The sequence below is a fragment of the Pelodiscus sinensis genome, chromosome 5 (assembly GCF_052426305.1).
Source record: "Pelodiscus sinensis isolate ZL-2025 chromosome 5, ASM5242630v1, whole genome shotgun sequence".
Lineage (NCBI taxonomy): Eukaryota > Metazoa > Chordata > Testudines > Trionychidae > Pelodiscus > Pelodiscus sinensis.
The window spans coordinates 75,389,653-75,404,923 of NC_143056.1; the positions used below are offsets into that span (position 1 = coordinate 75,389,653).

General features: G+C 42.9%; 1 protein-coding gene across 5 annotated transcripts in view; it reads left to right on the top strand.

Moving 5' to 3' along the window:
• The window catches only part of TRIM44 (TRIM family member 44), a 105,853-nt gene extending 90,923 nt beyond the window's left edge, over positions 1-14,930 (top strand). For 2 of the 5 annotated variants that reach the window (XM_075927487.2, XM_075927490.2), the window contains 2 exons: positions 2,167-2,291; positions 5,431-14,930. In XM_075927487.2, the coding sequence (XP_075783602.2) occupies positions 2,167-2,254 (88 nt within the window). In that variant the 3' untranslated portion in view covers positions 2,255-2,291; positions 5,431-14,930. Of the gene's footprint in view, positions 1-2,166; positions 2,292-5,430 lie in introns of those variants that run through there. The other 3 variants (XM_089778545.1, XM_075927491.2, XM_075927492.2) reach the window with 3 other exon arrangements.
• The last annotated feature ends 341 nt before the right edge of the window (positions 14,931-15,271 follow it).

Consider the following 15,271-nt stretch of genomic DNA (forward strand, 5'->3'; position numbering starts at 1 on the left):
GGATTAGGAATTGGTTTAAGCTTGCTAATTGCCTCCGCTTGAAGTCAGTACTCATGTAACAGAAGAAGAAGGGTGTAAGCGAGCGCTGTCCTCTGTGATTAACTGGAGCTATGTCCCCTGCTGCTGCCTGCCATGTCTTACTAGTTCCAATTTTCCTTTTCCTGAGGGCATGTCTACAATTAAAAATAGTGTCTTCACTGCAGACCCTATTTATGCCAGCAGGAGGACTTCTCCCTTTGGTATAGTAGGTATTCCACCTTCCCAAGAGGTGGTAGTTAGGTCAATGGAAGAATTCTTCTGGCAACCTGATGCTAGCTATCCTGGGGATTATGTTGGTGTAGCTGTGTCTGGATTTTTCACATGCCTGAGAGAGGAAGCTATGCCAATGTACGTTTCTAGTAGAGCCCAGCCCAGAGTTTCCTAAGAGAGAGATGTACTTGGTCATGAAAGCTGCTCACAGCTGGATGCAGAGTTCAACACATTGCCAGATGAGCAGATGTCTTGTGTGGAAGACAGATTAGTGCAGCCGTTCAGAGATTAATAGATTTAGCCGGAATCCTTGGTTGCTGTGTGCATGCTAGTTTCTGGTTTGTGTACTGCCAATTTCATTGTGAAATAAGATTTCCCTCACCCCCACTGTGTTGACGCTGCTCTTCCTGCCTATTTGTGTCAGCAGGCCGTTCCATCTAATCTCATTATTGTGTTGTTTTTTATATTAGTTTATACGAGTAATAGTCATTTATGGTGCATCATTCAAAGTTCAGTTCCTAAGGACATTTACCTCTGAGGTGATTATTACTGCATAGAGACCCTAGCCAGTAGGACAGAGCTTTTATTTTAATGGCATTAGTGAGAAATGGCGGGAAAGCAGGGCTGAGCATCTGTGAAAGTAAAGGGGGTGCTGAAGTTGTGAAATTCTCAAATGTCACACTGTGCACAGGCAAGCCAGAACATCTAGAGATGTATGAACTTATTAATCACTGCAGGGCAGCTGCCAGCTCTCTGGCTTTAATTGGGGGCCTTCTAATTGAAGCTGATTTGGGAAGGGGAGGGGCAGTGCTATTAGGGGCTTTGTCTACAATGCGAATGGAGTGACTTATGTTGTTCTCTCCCCTCCTCCTCTCTGCCCCAAGATGAACGTTTTGCTTTGGCACGGGGCAGTGTAAATGGGCAGGAAGCTCTCCTGTCAACAACGTGACCTCCGCTCATAGGGGTGGAATTTTGTCTGCAAAAGTGCTGCCAAACAAAACAGGGTTTAGCTTGCACAGCTTTTTAGTGTAGACAAAGCCTAGAGAATTTTATTCCCCTCCCAGTGAGGCTGAAGACAAAGTGAGGTGTGAACTTAACTCGTTTGCCGAGTGATTTGCAACACTGGGGAAAATAATGTTACTCAGCTCCACTTTCCTTCAGAGATTGGATTGGTCTATATTTATCTCTAAATTTCCTGTTGCCCAAGCCCTCTATCTTAATGATTTTCAATCCGCTGCATTTTTATTAAAGACTCTCATGGAAGGAAACTGCTTCAGAGAGCATTGCTTTTCAATATCCCTGCCCTGAGAGGAGGGTGTGAGAGTTGGGGAGGAAACAGCTACTTACTCAACAGGGAGAGGTGGCTTATGAAGTATGTATTTAAGAAGAATGGTGGAAAGCATATAATAAATTCCACCGACTCTCTAATAAAAGAGGATGCAGGTCTATCTAAAACAAAATACCCACATAGACAAGAAAACTATGTGATTTTTTGCAGGGGGTGCACCGCCTCTCCTTTAATTGAACAGAAATTGAGTCCTCATTTGTCTTTCCCCGTTGTATATAGTTTTCTCCCACAATTTTTTATTTTTAAGTGGTGGTTCTGTGCCATTTGGTAATATGGTGCCACCACCTGATTAACCCATATTCCCAAGAGCATGTGAGACCAGGAGCTTTGAATCTGATATTGCACTGACATTACATTATCCTTTAGTGTTTTATTTCAGTCCTATGGGTACATCTTGCTGTTGTATAACTTTGTATACCTGTTACAAAGTCCGGCCTTGTCTCCAGAGGGAGGCTTTTTTGCAGACCATCTGTCTCTCAGGCGGCAGGGCTGGCAGAGAAGATTTTCCCCGGTGTATTGTTTACATGCTCTTTGAGCTCTTTCTCCATTTTTGTTTTGTTTGATAACAGAGCTGATGCTTTCCCTCCAGCCTCACCTTCCCGCACAGACAGGCGATATGATGACAAGGACCCATCATCAGCTAATGGGCCCTGCTGAGACAAGACAGGTTTGGCTGCAGTGGAGACCTTACCAGGTATTTTTCATTTCCTCATCAACTGCTGCCTCTTACATTTCAGCGCAGGAAAAGATAGGAAGGACCTTGCTCCTCCGGTGACCTCCCAAGTGATGGCTGGGGACTGACTGACTGGGAATAAATAGAAGCACAAACTAATTTATTTTGGGTTTTACATTGCACCCTTCACCATGTATCTGAGCACCTTTTAATGCTACGTTAAGCAGTGTAACTGGCCCATGTTGCCTTCTTCAGAAAGAGGTAAAGTCAATTCTAAGGTCCTTTGGCGATCTCCATCTAGGCACTCAAATCCCACTGAATTTCAATGGGATTTTGGAGGTCTTATTCCCTCATGGATCCTTTTGGAAATCCCAACTTTAGCCAATATATGTTGGTTGAAAAAAGTCTCAAGCTGAACGTGGCAAACAAATTATAGTTCCCACGTTAAAGTCTGGGAATTATATGCCCTCCATGTTTAATCGCCTCACCCCATTTTATATTCCATCTCTGGTAATGCTCATAGATTTTCTTAAGTTGTAGTAAAGTGAATTCAAGTGCTTGGAAAAGGGCAGCCCCAACGTGGTTGATTAGCCATATTTTCTTTATTTGGATTTTCAGCCCACATTCGGTAGTAAAAGCAATGGAGAACAATAAGATCTTGCTTTGAGTTTCATACCAGTGGATTCCAGTAACATAGTTCGGTGGGAGCCTTTCACAAAAGATACTTTGTTCCCTTTGGGACATATGCCACCAAAGAGTAGAGTTTATTTTGCAATTACTTTTCCAGAGCCTCACTGATTACGAGCAAGTTGGAAACAGTTCATATAGAGATTTGCTTGGAATGGCACGAAGGGGGACCAACACTGAGGATTTGCATTCTATGCATGGCATGGCGTGCCTTGTCTGCATGAGCTCTTTCTTGTTCCTAGGATACACTTGCTTGCCTTAATTTATGGGGCTAGTTCCCCCGCCCTTCCCTTTGGCTGAGATGTGTTTTGACTCTCTCACTAAGCTCCTTTCTGTGCAGGAGCAAACCCACTAGCAGTGAATTTAAGTGAAATGAAAGGACAGTCCTTATGCTCAGGTAGGGTCTGGGATGCTGCAATGCACTCAGCATGCTTGGATGCAAAAGAAACCTCATGTTTTGATCAATCGGAACCCCCCTGAAGAGCAGGGGTAGGGGGAGGGCGCTGCAGAGAGACTCTGTTCCCATTAGTGTAAGTTGAAAGATGTGGACTACAATAGCGATGGCATGTGAACTAAGCAAAGGAAAGAACTGACCCCCTGGATCAGACCAAATATCCACCTACTCCTCTCTCTTAACAGCCTGTAGCTCCAAAGGCTTCAGAAAATTATATAACTTCTCCAGTCCCCTTTTGCAGCAGTGACAATTAACAATGGAAAATAATCATAATTACTAATATCATATCAATACATATTACCAAACTTAATGATGGATGCCACCTCTTTACCTTATTCTGCAGTAATATTCCAAAGGTTTGGGGGAAAGGGAATTTCTTCCTGGCCACTGATTTGCTCTCTGAGACATGAAGATTGATGGCCCTTGTAACTCACCCTAGTAGGTGTAATTGCAGGTATCAATCTTGTTCATATGTATGTAATGTTTGGATTCTTATTGCACCATTAGGTCAAGATGAGTAGAAAATTCAAGGCTTCACAGTGGCTCCACAGAAACGTTATACCAGGGAAAATCTCATGTTAAAATCTATGTATCTTGTAGGTACTTGCTGCTTGGTGTGGACTGGATTTGTCCACCTTTAAACCATTTAGAAAAGTTGACTCCACCACACTCATTCAATTTCTGGGAGCTACTTACTAACTGTCTTTCATGGTGTTGCTGCCCACAATGAGCTCCAGTTTTCTGCCCATCGCCAGTGGGAGGGAAGATCAGTGATCAAGTTCCAACCTTGGGCTCTTTTGACTCTTTATGGACTGGGAATACTATGAGAGACAGTTAGGGAAAGGGAGAGAGAGGATTATTATTTGTAGTTGGCTAATAACCAGGGCTCGACAAATCACTGAATCTACTCGCCATGGCGAGTAGATTTCAGCCAGTCACCCTGTTCACTGGCAGCGCACACATGTGCAATGCAGGTCTTGCGCATACGCAGTGCGGGGCTGACGAGTAGGTTTCACCGCCGTTTGTCAAGCCCTGCTAATAACTATTCATTGGAGTGGGTTCAGAGAGTTGGAAAATCTTAGTCCAGTTCTCCTGTGGACAGGTGCCCACATCACACATTTGGGCCTCTATGGCACTAACTGCCCCCCTTTTTGGCAGTCTTCATAGAGTTCCCAAGGATTGAATGGATGATAGTCTCTCAGCCAGAACATCATTGTCCAGAATCCTGTTGAGACATACCATAGGTACAAAATTGGCTTGTCTTTTGTAATTACCTAATCATGTAGGTCATCAGAGCTTGATACTAGGTCCTTCAGGGTCAGACTGGTAGCAATAGTTGGTTGTTTCCCTACTAGTGTCTTGTCCACAGATGAGTATCAGCCAGGCCCTCTGCCAAGGGTATTACACATGCTGTCCCTCATCTTTCGTCTAGGGCTGTCAGTTGTGCACCTTTCACCAATACTAATGTCTCTAAATCAGTAGTTTCCAACCAGGGGCACATCAGCTCATCTAGATATTTGCCTAGTTTTAGAACAGGCTACATAAAAAACACTAGCAAAGTCAGTACAAACTAAAATTTCATACAATGACCTTTTTATATTGTTTTATATACTATAGGCTGAAAAGTAAATACAATATTCATATTCCAATCGATTTGTAATTATATGGTAAAAATGATAAAATAAACACATTTTCAGTAATAGTATGCTGTGAAACTCTTTTGAGAGGGGGGTTATGTCTGATTTTGTAAGCAAGTAATTATTAAGTGAAGTGAAACTTGGGCTACACAAGACAAATCAGACTCCTGAAAGGGGTATAGTAGTCTGAAAAGGCTGAGAACAATTGCTCTAAATGACAGAGAAAATGTTCAGTATTTGATGGTGATTAATTCATGTAGGCCTTTACATTCCACTTGGGGAGACGTACTCATCATCACGAGCCATACATTTTCCACCTGTAGATCATCTGCCATTTCACTATTGTTCCCTTCCTGACAGGAAATCTTCTTTTTCTTCACAGAAGGATCCTCTCCACTCTGACTTTGTGATGATGAGGAATGCAGGAAGCGCGTCTTCAGTCACACAACTGCAGCAGAAGCAGCAGCTGATATTTTCTCCCTATTTTGCTGTGTCTTTGAGTCTCCAAGATAAAAATGTGATCTTTCCTCATTCTGACCTTTGGGAACACACTTATTGTCATGTGTAGCAACATGTTTTGCTGATCTGCCTCTTCTTAGGAGGACAAATAATCTGCTGAGATAGTACACTGGTCTTTGAAAATGTGGACCCAGTAATTAATATGAAGAATGCATTACAGTGGAAAGTAGAAATATGAGTCTAAAAGACATTCTGGTTTGTTTACTGTTGGAGTTACTGAGGACTTCAGTTTCAATAATTCATTGCAGCTAAGATTAATACATGACATGAGGTGGAAATGGTCTTTCAAGATGAAGGATTGGAGTGGTGTAGTTCAGTGTTTAATTTTGTGTTTTCTGAAAGATGCTGCATGAAAGACTGCATAACAACTGAGCATAGTCCATATTTCTGAGCCTTTGTATGGGGAAGAAAGTGTATCATGAATGACGTTTATGCTTCATGAGTGAGGCTGTCTGAGCACAGGTTAGAGAATCAGGAATCCCTGCTTTGACACTGGCTTCCCCAAGGGCTTCCAGAAAGTCTCTTTACCTCTCTAGCTCAGTCTCTCCACCTGTAGCATGGCCAGAGGACTGCCCCAGGAACTCCCATAAAGCTCTCATCTTCAGGCTTCCCACTTGTAGCCTCGGGGCACTTGATATATTATAGTTCCCTATAACCCCTATCTGTCCTCTTTGCGTGCTCTGTAATGTGAGTGAATTACAGCCCTGCTTAATGAAAGGACTGCAGCAGATGTACAGTGAGTAAGAAATTAGATGAGGGTCTGTGCATCTTAGAGATTCATCCTGCCACCACCTACTACATATCGTTGGCTCACATCCACAAGGGTACTTGGGTGCCTAAATACTTAATTATTGGGCCAAAGAGAGAAAGAAAGTGAAAGTTGCCTGGTGGATACAGTACCCACTGGGAGGTGAGTGGCAGTCCCCCTGCTCCAATAAACAGAGTAGAACAGTTTCAATAGGAGAGACTGGGGGAGCCCCACCTTAGAATATCCCATAGTTCAGTGGTTAGAGCACTCCACTGAGGAGTGGGTTTTTGTGTTCAAATTGTTCCTCCCCCTCAGACCAAGGAGGAAATTGAACCTGGGTCTTCCTCATCCCTGCTGAGAGTGCTAACACTTAGGCTAAAAATTATAAGGGAGCTGCAACCCTTGGGAACAATGAAACTGTCCAATATGGGGAGGCTCATGAGAATAGTGATTAGACCCTTCTGAAGAGCTGTGTGCTCACATTGGTGAAAGATAAGAATGCCTCCTAAACATGCCGCATTCAGACCCTAGATTCAGTGAGGTCCTTAAGCAGTGAGCAGTCCGTTGACTTCCTCCTCCACTGTTCTCTTGTTCCTCACTCCTAATGACTCCTGGCCAGTGTGAAACTGATTTGCTGTTTACCTTGGCACTCTAGAGAAGATTTGGGGAAAAAATCTTATTTTCTGTGTAGGCTTGAGATCTACTACAACCATACTGCTGGAGTACAAGTGGTATAAGAGTTTACTGTTAGGGATGAAGGATGTCATAATGTATTACACATGTGACCAGAGCCTTCTCAAACATGTTACCTCTTGCCCTAACATATATTTAGTTTATACAACTCAGTTTGTTTAGTTTCAGTTTAAGAACAAACAACCAAAACCCTTCTGCTTTCTTTTTCCCATTTGATCATTAATTGTTACTGAAGAACTAGGTCAAACTCTTTACCGATATAAGCCAATCCAGTTCCATTGAAGTCAGTGGTATAACTCTGTTTGCAGTAATGGTGAATTGGGCTCTGGAGTTCAATAGTGTAGATCAGCCCTGGGCAAAATACAGCCCATGGGCCAGATCTGGCATGCCAAACCACAGGATCTGGCCAATGGACGGTGTGGGGAGCCCCAGGCAGGCTCCCTGCTTGCCTCGCCCCACCCGCACATCGCTCAGAAACAGGCTGCAGGGCAGTTTCACTTTAAAAACTGAGCCCGGAGGGGGGGAAAGCTTTAGGAGCTGCTCCCTACCCCAGCACAATTCCATTGGTTGGCATCTGGCCAGAAACTGGCCAATGGGAGCTGCCAGTTTCAATACAGGCAGCCATGAAGCATAAGGGGCTTGTAGGTATTCACAGAGCACATGACTACACCCTGGGTGGGGTCAGGCAGGGAGACTGATTCAGGAGCAGGCTACTGGCTAGTAAGTTTCCTGGCCCGAGCCTGCCTCTGGCACTCCAACCCCTTCCTTCCCCAACCCTCTGCCCGCCTATTCCACATACGCAAATCTTCTGCCCCCCTCCTGCACCTCCATACCCTCTCCCAGATCTGGCACCCCAATCTCCTGCCCCTGATCACAGTCCTCCTGCCCTAGCTCACAGCCCAAACTCCTGCACATCCTGTACCCCAATTCCCTGCCCTAGGTCACAATTCAAACTCCTGAACCCCAGTCCAGTGCCCCAGGTCACAACTGCCTCCTTCACCCAAACTCTCTCCCTTACCCCAAGCTCCCTTCTGAACCTAGCCTCCATCCCAGATCCCACACCTCCTCCATTAATATATATCAAAAAGTGCAGCCCTCGTCCACTTTCCAAATTTATGGAGTGGCCCCCTGTCAAATATTTTTACCCACCCCTGATGTAGATGGAATGTAGTGACTTCCTAAGTTTCAGTGTAATGTGTCAGTTTCTAGAGTAGCTTGAAATTGAATATCAAGGTTTGGAAAACAGATGGGTTATTTAGGTAAAAAAATAGCAGCATCAGTGGAACCAGGCATGTGAATAAGGAAAGCAAATATGGCCCTGAATCTCTAAACAACACAATCCACCTAGTAAATAGGGTTTTCACAAATCTGAGAAGTTGCACAGTGCTGTTTTTGTTAGGTTTTTTAACAACTCCCACTGGGAGGGTTTTTTTCCTCAGCAGCACAGATTTTTGCAGAATATATCATTTAGATAGATTTCAGGGGAAACATTTGTTTAATCATTGAGCGAAACAAATTTTTACTTCCAAAAAATTTTTTTATCACAATTTGCATAAAAATAAAGACCATGATCCAGAAACCTGCTATACAAAACTCAATAATCCAGACAGACAGAGGCACTTGCAATGTATGTTTGGAATGATTTTTTTAATCTCTTTTGCAGTCGTATTCTATCTAGGACACCTGGTAAAAATATGAAGCAGAATGGACCATGATTTCTGTTTTATGCATTTGATCAATTTAAATCTTGAGATATTTCCTATGATTGTTCCAGCAGCCTTCTGTAAGCTACACAGTGCCATGTTAGTCCTTCAGCACAAGAATTACATTGTGCCCATTTTGTTCTTTGGCCGTACTGTGTAAGTGCAGATGTATTATTCAGATTAGCTTGACTTAAGTTTTGATTTGACATGTGCTGCAGTGCTCACAGAAATACCAAGTAAGGCTTTATCATGGGAGTAGGTAACAGCTTCTGTAATGAATCAGAAGCTGAATAAGGGTGACTGGTTGCTATCCAAACAGAAGAAAAAGTTCCTTTTTAGCATGGCTTATTAAAATGATGGTGCACCGAAGTGGGTAACAGTAGCAGCAGAAGAGAAATCCTATAGGTATCAAGGCACTGATATAACTACACTGGGAGGAAATAGCTGTTAATTCCCATAGCTTTACTCCCCAAACTCCCTGTGTTTTAAACAAATGCCTCTGGCAGTGGGCTGCAGAGATGGACAAATCAAAGTACTTTATTGACATTAATTAATCCCCACAACCTCCCTCTGAGATAAATGATTATTATTCAACAGGTCAGGAAACTGTGGCATTGAATGACTAAATGACCTAGCCAAGGTCCCTCAGTGACACAGTGGGAAATAAAACCCAAAGCTCTGGACTCCATTTTGGTAAGCCTTGTGGATAAGGGGAAAGTGGTAGATGAGGCATATCAAGACTTTAGTAACATATTTGATATAGTCTCACATGACCTTCTCATTAACGAACTAGGAAAATACAATCTAATGGAGCTACTCTAAGATGGATGCATAACTGGTTCAATAACCATTCTCTGAGAGTAGTAGTGATCAATGCTTCAGAGTCATGCAAGAAGGGACTAATAAATAGGGTTCCACAGGGATCAGTTCTGTTCAATATCTTCATTAGTGATTTACATAATGGCATAGAGAGTATGCTTATAAATTTTGCAGATGATACCAAGCTGGGAGGGTTTGCAAGTGCTTTGGAAGCTTGGATTATAATTCAAAATAATCAGGACAAACTGGTAAATAGGATGAAATTCAGTACGGACAAATGCAAATTACTCCTTAGGAAGGAACAATCACTTACACATATACAAAATGGGAAATGAGTCAACAGTGAGACATAGCTGAAAGAAAAAACAAACATCATTCTGGAATGTATCGGCAGGAGTATTGTAAGCAAGACACGAAAAGTAATTCTTTTACTCTACTCCATGCTGATTATGCCTCAACAGGTGCAGTGTATCCAACACTGGGCACATTACAGGAAATATGTGGCCAAATTGGGAAAAGTCCAGAGAAGAGCAACCAAAATGATTAAAGGTCTAAAAAATGTGACCTTTGAGGGAAGACTGGGTTTGTTTAGTCTGGAAAAGCGAAACTAAGAGGAGATATGATAACAGCTTTCAAAGACATAAAAGGTTGTTACAGAGAGGAAGGAGAAAAAAATACTCTCCTTAATCTCTGATCATAGGACAAGAAGTAATGGGCTCAAGGAAGGTTTAGGCTGGATGTAGAAAAAACTTCCTGTTAGGGTTGTTAAACACTGGAATAAATTATCTTGAGACGCTGCAGAATGTCTATCAGTGAAGATTTTTAAGAGCAGGCTAGACAAATACCTCTCAGGGATATTCTAGATCAGCAGTGGGTAATAACCAGCCCACGGGCTGGACAGAGTTCTCCAGAATTATCCCTGGCAGTTCACCAGCAATTTATTTACCTGCACCTCCACAGGTCTGGCCTCTTGAAACTCCTGTTCGCCACAGATTGCTGATCCCATCCAATGGGAACTTCAGGCAGCTGTACCTGCGGAGGTGAAGGAAAACAAACCATCGACAGCCTGCCTGGGCTAACCTTGGCAAGCCATGTCTAGCTTATTGCCCACCTCTGCTCTAAATGATGGTTGGTCCTGCCATAGGTACACGGGACTGGACTTGATGACCTCTCATGGTTCTTTCCAGTTCTGTGTTTCTAAGAATCATAAGCTTCAGGGGGTAGCCGAATTAGTCTGTTACAGAAAAAAACAGCAACCAAATGGTCTGGTAGCACTTTATAGATTAACACAATATGTAGATGGTATCATGAGCTTTCGTGGGCACAGCCCACTTCTTCAGATGACCGGAGTTATGATTAGAGGATAAGGAAACTCGAAATGAATAGGAGAAGGGAAGGGGGGGAGGGAGGGGAGAAAGATGTTCTGTCGCCCATCCCCCTACCTCTATGCATAAAGTATCAGGAGAAAGGGTGCTAAACCTGAGTAGATAAAGATCAAAGTCAGTGGATAGATAAAAAACAGGTCTATGTAGCACTTTAAAGACTAACAAGATGGTTTATTAGGTGATGAGCATTCGTGGGACAGACCCACTACCTCAGATCAAATAGTGGAAAAAAATTGTCACAACCATATATACCAAAGGATACAATTTAAAAAATGAACACATATGAAAAGGACAAATCAAATTTCAGAACAGGAGGAGGATGCGGGGGGGGGAGGTAAATGTCTGTGAGCTAATGATATTAGAGGTGATAATTGGGGAAGCTATCTTTGTAACGGGTAAGATAATTAGAGTCTTTATTCAAACTTAGGTGTAAAGTGCAGAATTTAAGCATGAATGACAGTTCAGAAGATTCTCTTTCAAGTGTAGTCTTAAAAGGCCTTTGAAGCAGGATGCAGGTAATCAAGGCAAGAAATTGTTTTTTCTTTGTGATCCTGTCTAATATCTGTTTTGTAGGCATTGATCCTTTGGCGAAGGGTCTGAGACGTTTGTCCAGTGTACATAATGGCTACGTCTACACTGGCATGATTTTCCGGAAATACTTTTAATGGAAAAGTTTTCCGTTAAAAGCATTTTCGGAAAAGCACGTCTATATTGGCAGGACGCTTTTCCGGAAAAGCGTCCGTGGCCAATCTAGACGCGCTTTTCCGCAAAAAAGTCCCAATCGTCAATTTCGCGATCAGGGCTTTTTTTGCGGAAAACACTACTGTGCTGTCTACACTGGCCCTTTTCCGGAACAGTTTTCCGGAAAAAGACTTTTGCCCAAACGGGAGCAGCATAATTTTTTACATTAGATAGTCAGTGCTTTTGCGGAAATTCAAGCAGCCAGTGTAGACAGCTAGCAAGCTTTTCCGAAAAAGCGGCTGATTTTCCGGAATAACTTGCCAGTGTAGACACAACCAATGTGTTGGACAGGTTTAAGTTGGGGGCTGTAGGTGATGACAAGTGGTGTTCTATTATTGGTTTTCTTGGGTCTGTCTTGAAGTAGATGTTTTCTAGGTATTCGTCTGGCTCGTTCAATTTGCTTTTTTATTTCTCCGGGTGGGTAGTTGAGGTTTATGAATGCTTGGTAGAGATCCTGAAGTTTCTGGTCTCTGATGGATAAGGCCGGAAGGATACCATTCGGAAAGTAGTTAGCACCTTCATTGATAAAGGTTCCACCACCCCACATTGTGTGATTTCATCATATTGTGTGATTCCATTTCCAGTGTCAGCATTAATAGAGAACTTGCTGTATCCTGCCCTCAATGGGTAGTAGTTAATGTCTGATGTAGTGTTTAGAAAAAACACACCACATCTAAGCCAAATAAAATATTAAACTCATAGGCATACTGGAAATTCAGCTGCTGTTAGTATGAAGCACTCTTGGTCCTACGGATGGTGCTGTCTATTTTTACATAGTCATTAGTCTTATCCATCCTCTTGGGTCAATGCAGCCTTAAATATAGTTGCAGGTATTTTTCTCTGACCAAAGAAAGCCTGCTTCCTATTTTTGCCATGTAGGCTAAAATGCATAAAAGCTAAAAGACATTGCTATCCGTAAGACTGTTGTTATAAAGTTAACTTTGCTGCAGTTCCTGCAACAGAACCACTGCATTGTAATGGCCATGTCAACTCCTGTGCTGCAAATGGTGCAGAGCTGTTGGGAAAAGCTGTCTTCCTCATTTAGCTTTGGCTCCCATGAAAGAAGATGATTGCCATTTCAATCACTCTCCATAAAAGCTACAATTCAAGTCCCGTCATAACTAAAGAGAGCTCAGTGTGGTGTCATCATTACTTAGCTCAGGGTGAACATGAGAAACAAGGTGCTCAATCCTGGCCTAATTGCAAGTGTCACAAATTACTTGTTGTTGAGAGACTGGCTCATTATTGGAGGGCCTTTTGCATGAGGAGGCCTAGAACGTATGATGCAGAGTGGCACTGCCGGAGTGGAATGAGAAGAAAACCCAGCAGAAGTCACATACAGTAGGATTTCTCTTAATGTCTTGCTGTGATGCACTGATTAGCTTAAAGAGGAGAGGATTTCCAGGGTAGAATTTTTTCTACTACAACTCTGCTCCCACAATGTATTTTTATTTAGGCCTGATTCTGCACAAGGGCGCCATTTCGAGGGGGGGGGGAGCAATTGTGCACTCCAGAATGCGTCTACTTTTTCATCCCATTCCCAGAACTATCAGGGAGTGAGGGGGAAGTGCCTGCATCCAGTCCAGGCTTCTCACATCTGGCTAGTGAAGGGAGCTCACTAGCCAGGTGTGAGGCATGCATGGAATGCAGGCAGTTCCCCCTCACTCCCTGATAGTCTGGGAAAACGGATGTAAAACAAGCTGCGCCCAGGAATGCACAGCTGCTGACCCCCCCCCCCCCCCCCCCGCGCACACACACCCCTCCGGAAATGATGCCCTTGATTCTGCAAAGCTCTTAAGCCTGCACTTAACCTCAAATACATGCTTAAGTCTAATCATGTGTTTAAGTGCTTTGTGTGGGAACTACTACTGATTAATAATTGCTCTTGTTCAGTTGCCAAATGTTCATCACACAAGCCATAAGGGTAGGCTCTGGGCTTATTGAAAATTAGTACAATCTGTAATGAACATTTCTCAGTGGAAAAAATGGCTTGGCTATTTTTTCCCCCCTTGCCAGATCTTTTATCAGTCAAATCAGGGAGGAGGCATGCTTTGTGTATGCACCTGAAAGTCAGGAATTTGCATTGTAACTCCAAATCTGGCCTTGGGCAAGACATGTAACCTGTCTGTGCCTAGGGCTTTGTCTACACTTCTAAAATTAAAGAGAGGCAGTGCTTTACAGTGAAAGTGCATCTTCGGCAGGAACGCTGGGATAGAGCTCTCCCAGCATTGTATGAACTATCTGTACCAGGGAGTAACTAACAGCACTGGGAATCCGTTTATACTGGCACTTTACAGTGCTATATCTTGTTATGGGAGTGGGGGGGGGGGAGCGTGTCACACTCTTGAGCCAGAAAGTTGCAGTGCAAAGAAGTGGCATTGTGAACCAAGCTGTGAACTAACACGGCTACCCCTCTGATACTTGAACCAAGCTGTAGCACTGGAAGCTGCACTCCCATTGCTGTTAGCAACTCCCCTAGTGGAGATGGTTTACACAGAACACTGAAATGGCTACGTCTAGACTAGCATGATTTTCCAGAAATGCTTTTAACGGAAAACTATCAAAGGAGTTTGCCTGAAGCCAGACTACATGAGTGGATGAGGACTTTAGGACTTTGACCCTTGGTGAGGGCAAATAAGTGCCTGACTGGGGGTTAGGCACCCAGGTGCTTTTGAAATTCCCACTGAGGCACCTAAGTGTACCTTTATATGTCTAAATGTCTTTTAAAATATGGCCCCAACTCATATGCACTACTTGTCGAAGAAAAAAAGAACTGTATCCACACAGAAGGTCAAAACGCACCTCTCTTATCTTTAGGCACTTGGACCCAGATCCTCAAAGTTTTTTAGGCACCTAACTCCTGTTGGTTTCAGTAGTATCTAAATACCTTTCAGGATCTGTCTCTTAAATACCTTTGAAAATGTGTCTCTACATCCCTTTTGTGTCTCAGATTGATCTTTAGACCTTATTAGACTTTAAATAGTTAAAATAAGCTTCTTTGAAACAACAATATTTGTATTATTATATTTCCATTACAAAGTTTGTTAAAAGGGAGAAGGATCTGAGATGGGAAAACCAGAGGCTGTCACATTGGTTTGATTTTTGTTTCAGGAGAATGCAAACATTATTTTAATTTAAAGGACAAATCAAATCCCATGAGGCATTACTGACATCAGCATTACCACAAGGGAAACCAAGCAGACTCCTTTTTAGCATAGAATGTGCTTTGTAATATATATAATTCTTAATAAACTGCAAATATTGCTTTTTTGCACTTTCTGGGCTCTGTGTCTTCAATTCAAGTGATGTTCTCCATGAACATTATTTATTGATGGCTTAAAGTTGCAGACTTTTCTTTTGTTTGTTCTCAGGACCTGTCCAGCGAAAGAGAAAAAGTGAGTCTGCAGCCTGAGGCCGAGACTTTTGGAAGGCAGCAGTGGTAAATGGTGACAGTGAGTGAAGCAATCAAGTGGCCAATCTTAGTTACTGGAAAAAGAAAAAAGGGATGAAATGCTCCTTGAAGTCAATTGAGTCATTAGCAGGCTTTCAATATGACTAAAATGCTACTGCCCCTGTGACAGCACCTGCCTTGTTTATTGCAGTGTTAGTATCCGT